This window comes from Trichechus manatus, unplaced genomic scaffold (genome assembly GCF_000243295.1).
Source record: "Trichechus manatus latirostris isolate Lorelei unplaced genomic scaffold, TriManLat1.0 scaffold00092, whole genome shotgun sequence".
Lineage (NCBI taxonomy): Eukaryota > Metazoa > Chordata > Mammalia > Sirenia > Trichechidae > Trichechus > Trichechus manatus.
The window spans coordinates 7821534-7827569 of record NW_004444028.1 but is presented as its reverse complement, the minus strand read 5'-3'; the positions used below and the strand labels follow the sequence as shown (position 1 = coordinate 7827569).

Here is a 6036-nt window from a genome sequence, read left to right as displayed (position 1 = left end):
CCGGTCCTTCTTCTTAGTCTGTCTTAGTCTGGAAGCTCTGCCATGGGTGACCCTGCTGGTATTTGAAATACCAGTGGCACAGCTTCCAGCATCACAGCAACACGCAAGCCACCACAGCATGACACACTGACAGACGAGTGGTGGTTACACTAGTTACTACCAGTTACATTACATTTTTCTATGCAGTGGATCCTGTTTCCCCTTATGCAGGGCAAGGGCAGAAGCCCCTTCTTCCCATCTTCATCTGCAGAGGCCCCAGTATACAGCAGAAGCACTCTGAAAGTGTCTGTAGGATGAACAGGTGCAGTCACGTGCAAGGGAATGCTGCTCACACGGCTCCTCAGTTGGCGATGATCTTCGCCATATTGTTTTTGTGGGTGATTTGACTTATGGCGACCCCGTGTGTGACAGGGAACTGCTCCATAGAGTTTTCTTGGCTGTAATTTTTTTTAAAAAAACTTTTTTATTATTGTATGTTAGATGAAGGTTTACAGAACTAGCTTCTCATTAAACAATTAGTACACATATTGTTTTGTGACATCGGTTACCAACCTCACGACATGTCAGTACTCTCCCTTCTCGATCTTGGGTTCCCTATTACCAGCTTTCCTGTCCCCTCCTGCCTTCTCGTCCTGCCCCTGGGCTGGTGTGCCCCTTTAGTCTCATTTTGTTTTATGGGTCTCTCTAATCTTTGGCTGAAGGGTGAACCTCTGGAGGGACTTTACTAAGCTAAAAGGGTATCTGGGGGCCATATTCTTGGGGTTTCTCCAGTCTCTGTCAGACCAGTAAATTTTTTTTTTTTTTTTTTTTGTGAGTTAGAATTTTGTTCTACATTTTTTTCCAGCTCTGTTCGGGGCCCTCTATTGTGATCCCTGTCAGAGAAGTTGGTGGTGGTAGCTGGGGACCATCTAGTTGTGCTCCACTCAGTCTGGTAAAAGCTGTAGTACTTGTGGTCCATCAGACACTTGGACTAATCTTTCCCTTGTGTCTTTGGTTTTCTTCATCCTCCCTTGCTCCAGACGGGATGAGACCAGTGGAGTATCTTAGATGGCCACTCACATGCTTTTAAGACCCCAGACGCTACTCACCAAAGTAGAATATAAAATAATAATAGAATAAACTACATTATGCCAACTGAACTAGATGTTCCCTGAGACCATGTCCCCACAGCCCTCACTGGCTGTGATCTTTATGGAAGCGGATCGTCAGGCCTGTTTCTTCCCCAGTGCCACTGGGTGGGATCTAATTGCCAACCCTTGGATTACCAGCCAAGCACAAACTGGAGGTACCAGCCAAGGACCTTAGCTGGTGGTGATCTTACAGAATTCCACCAACATGTGGCCAACGGGCTAGAATGCTTCAAAGTTCCTTCTCTCTGTGCATCCCCATCACCATCACTGAGCAACCAAACAGGGAAGAAGTCTACCGATTTCCACTGAAGAGTATGAAAGGGGTAAACAGCAATCCAAAATGTCCACCAGAGCACCTCTGCTTTCCCTCTTTAAAACAGTGAAAGCCTTGTTTGGAAAGGGAAAATGGTTCTGTTGCTAAAAATACAGTTTAAAGCCCGGTGGTTTAGATGGCCTAGTCCATTATTAACTCATGTCTAAATGTCTGTAAGGAGCCCTGGTGACACAGTGGTTAAGCATTCGGCTGCTAACTGAAAGGCTGGTGGTTTGAACCTACCATCCACTCTGCAGGAGAAAAGTCTGGTGATCTGTTCCCGTAAAGATTTCAACCTAGGAAACCCTATGGGGCAGTTGTCTCTATCCTATAGGGTGGCTATGAGTCGGAATGGAGTTGCCAGCACACAACAAATGTCTGTAAGAATTTCCTCCTAGCTGGTTTCCCAGCCTCTGGTCTTCTATTTCCTCCATTCAATCAATGTACATACAGCCGCCAGATGAAATTTTTTCCTTCATATTTTTAAAAATTTTACTTGAATCATAAAGTTTATATGTAACATATTACGAAGCATAATTGTATAATGAACATAACCAACCAACCACCTAGCCCAACATCTAGAACATTAATAGTGGCCTGCATCCACCTGTATATCCATCCCACCCCCTTGCCTAATCCCCAAAGCTAATCACTGTCTTCAACTTTGAATTCTTTATTTCACTTTTAAGAAAATAGATTTATCGCAAATACGTATGTGCTTAAACAGTATGTTGCTGAGTTTGCTGATTTTGGAGGTCTGTAAAGGTAGTACCACACTGTATGTCGTTGTCTGGGATGTGCTTATTTCACTCAGCATTGCTGTGTACCGCTGAGATCCCAACATCTCTTTCTTGTGACTAGGGGGCTTGAACTGCCGACCTTTCAGTTAGCAGCCAAGCTCTTAACCACTGTGCATCAAGGCTCCCTCACTCGGCGCATGATTCCAAGATTCATCCCTGTTGATGCTTTGAAGTCTGTTTATTTTGTTGTTAAATAGTATTCCGCTGTGTGCCCAGACCAGTATTTACCCTTCTCCTGCCAAACAAGGCTGACTGTTTCCAGTGTTTTGCTATTCCAGGCAACCGGCCAGGAACGTTCCCGGCGCGTGTGTGCACTTATGTGTGTCTAGGAGTGGGGTTAGGTCGTAAGGCGTGCGAATGTTCAACCTAGTAAAATAGTGTTTCTCAAAGGGGCTCTCATAGCCCGATAGATTTTCCCAAATTATCACTGCTTTCCCTGCTAAAAACTAATTCAATGTAAACCCTACTTGCAGGATAAAATCCAAACCTGGCATTCAATGCCAGCTATAATCTGGCCCCTAACCCAAATTCCACACCCTCTCTCACAGCCCCCCAGCAACCTCCCTCTCCAGTGGAGCAGGCCTGCTACCTGGCATAGAGCACACCTTGCTCATTTTCAGCAGTGAGCCCACACTCACACACCTTCCTCATTTCCAGTCTACAGCTCCAGCCCCAGCGCCCGCCCCGGTCTTCATTCATTATGAAGCCTACCCTGATCACACTGCCCACAGCTCATTCACCGCAGCCTCTAAAACACCTGTTTTCTGCACCAGTCACATGACAGCAGTCTCCACCCATCCCCACATCTTAGGAGATGCTGTTGAGTTTCAGGTCGCCTTGTTAGGAAAATGGACGTTCTAACTGAGCTGTGCAATCAGATTTTTTTGAGAACTCAGCATTTCCCGTTCAGCATTTGGTACCTTTCTCATCACTATCGCGACAATGGAATTGTTTCCTCAGCAGCCAGGAGATGAATTAATTTTGGATGTGATGTTTTCCCACATGATACAACTCTGGACATGAGTATGTCTTACCTCTCCAATTAAACCATGGGCATCTTGAAGTATAAAAACCATGTTTTATATTTCTTTGTATTCTCCATAACATTTAACACAGTCTTATATATTCAGCAAGGACTCAATTCAGCAACTATTTAAATACTTCACTGAATACATGAAAAGGAAGAGTGGCAAACAGAAGCTCGACAAAAGTAAAGACATAAAATTGAAAGCGTATTTTTCTTCATGAAAAAGGTGTTTTCTAGAAAACGGTTTTAAGTAGATTCAGGTTTTCCATCCTAATCCACTCTTTCTGGGAAATTATTTTTTTCCACTTTCCCCTAAATGAAATATACATAAATAATATGACACATAATGTATAAGTATATAATACATGACATACGATGTATTATAAATAACATAAATACTGCATATAAAATATGGGTATTTATACATAAAAACCTGTGTATGTTTTTTAGAAGCTCAGAAAACACAGTAGGGCAGTAGCAGTCTGGGTGGAACTTCCCAGTCACAAAGACAAGAACCAGCAGGACCTGTATCTCTAAACTGCCTACTAAGTTACTCTCTGGAAATGCCAATACCTTGGGTGAGTTTAGCTCTGTGCCATCTACCTCTGAAACACGTTCCTGTCCATTTTCAGCATGATTATAACTGCGGATAATTAATTCAGTTAAATGACCTCTCTTTGCCTCTTTTTTCACACCTCCCCAAAGATACTCCATTGTATAACACTTGAGGCAGAAACACACGTTAGCTTCCGATAAAAACGTAAATCCCGTTTTATTAATATGAAATATTTTGAGATAATTCATCATACTTGTGTCCCAAGCACATGATTCTTAAACAGGGAAAGGTTTTAGCATAATCATTTAACATGATCCACTAATCACTTAGTAAAACTGGTGTCTGTTAGACCCCGAAGAGCGGGAAGGCACTTTGTCTTTCGGTATGGGAGTAACACACAGCTTCACTGGTCATTTCTTTCATGGAGTTTATTCTGATTCCCTTTTGTCAGACTCTTCCTCCTCAAACTCGACTAAAGGAGCGTGTCTGTTGGCCTGAGAACCTTCCTGGTGGAAAACGTTCTTTATCGTGCCATCCTTTGGAGCCTTGATGGTGTGCTGCAGAGGCGTGAGAAAGACGCAACGAGCAATGGTAGCAATACTAACAAGGACCAAGGGCGCACCGTGCCAAGAAAGCCAGGTGAAAAGTGACGAACGTGACCAGTTGTTCAGATGCTGTGCAGCCCGTCAGGGTCTCCCACCTTCTTTACATCACAGCACACAAAGAAAGTGAATACTTCACGGCATGCCCGGGGGCTGAGAGGAAGCTACGCCTTGGCACGCTGTAACCCGTTCACTGCGCACTGGGCGAGCAGCTCTGGTCTAGCTAGCAGATCTCAGCCCAAGCTCCACATTAAAACCTCACTTGCACAGCTCTTAAAACATACTGCTCCTTGGGTGCCATGCCCAGAGATTCCAGTTCCACTGGTCTGGGGAGGTAGGTTTCTAAAGCTCCTCAGGTGACTAACATGTGGTCAGGGCTGAGAACCATGGCTACGTAACCCAATCATCTAAAAACGTAAACAGCTAATTTGTTCTGTTTTCTGGACATTTATTGTGGTTTAGGTGAAAGTTTACAGAGCTAGTTTCCCATTCAACAGTTTATACACAGCTTGTTTTGTGACTTTGGTTGAAATCCCCTCAATGTGTCAGCACTCTCCCCCCTTCCTCCCTGGGTTCCCCATTTCCATTTGCCCAGCTTCCTGCCCCTTCCTACCTTCTGAACTACGCTTCCTTCTGGGCAAATGCTGCCCTTTTGGTCTTGTATGGTTGATTATTCGGAGGTGCAGCCTCCTCACAGATGTTACTGTTCCCTTTATGGGCCTGTCGATTGTTTGGCTGAGAGGTGATCTCCAGAGTGGGTTCAGTTACAGCTTTGAAAAGCAGCTAATTTGATTGAGGTCTTTCACTTTGCTATTGATACCTGGCAGGAGCCCTGGTGATGCAGTGGTAAAGCGCTCGGCTGCTAACCAAAAGGTCAGCAGTTCGAACCTACTAGACACTCCTTGGAAACCCTATGGGGCAGTTCTACTCTGTCCTATAGGGTTGCTATGAGTCGTAATTGGCTAGATGGCAAGGAGTTTGGTTTGGGTTGATGCCTGGCATTCTAAGTTCTGTCCTAGAAAATACCAATAGTTAATCTTCAGTTGGGCCACTGTCTGATTCCAAGCTATTGAGCATTTCATTAATTTCAGAATCAGAAACAATAGGAGCAATGGTGTGATTTCACAAAATTAAAATAAAAATGTATTTATGAAAAGAATGGATTGGTTTTGTTTCCTGAAGGTTAATCTTTAATCAACCCACAGCTCTTAGTATTTAAAATGGTCTTAACTTAGAGATCAGGCAAAAGAAGACTTAGGTCCACAAGCTCCCTAAGTTTACTCGGCAACTGACGGTGGGATTTCGCTCACCTCCATTTTCATGGCGATCATAACCATGAGGGAATCTCCAGCTTTTACTTTGTCTCCAGCTTTCACAAACACCTAGAGATTCAGAGTGACACATTAGTATTTACAAACAGGTCCTTCATGGTCCACGGAGCTCGTAGGTAAGTGACGAGGACGTGTGAGCAGAGCGGAGCGCATGCCTGCTAAAGACAAGTGTACCGGTGCCAACTGGGGACCCGCAGATGAATCTGCTGGCACTGCTGTCAGCGGCGGGTACCACTCAGCTCCCGTTCCCACCCCCAAACCATCTAAGTTTGCTTGA

General features: G+C 44.4%; 1 protein-coding gene across 2 annotated transcripts in view; it reads right to left on the bottom strand.

The window, feature by feature from the left end:
• Positions 1-3536: 3536 nt before the first annotated feature.
• Positions 3537-6036, bottom strand: part of MCCC1 (methylcrotonyl-CoA carboxylase subunit 1) — a 55435-nt gene continuing 52935 nt past the window's right edge. The window contains exons 19-20 of one of the 2 annotated variants that reach the window (XM_023736826.1): positions 5739-5810; positions 3537-4383 (exon numbers count right to left, since the gene is read on the bottom strand). In XM_023736826.1, coding sequence (XP_023592594.1) covers positions 4255-4383; positions 5739-5810 — 201 coding nt within the window. In that variant the 3' untranslated portion in view covers positions 3537-4254. The remainder of the gene's footprint in view (positions 4384-5738; positions 5811-6036) is intronic. The other variant, XM_004382300.1, reaches the window with a different exon arrangement.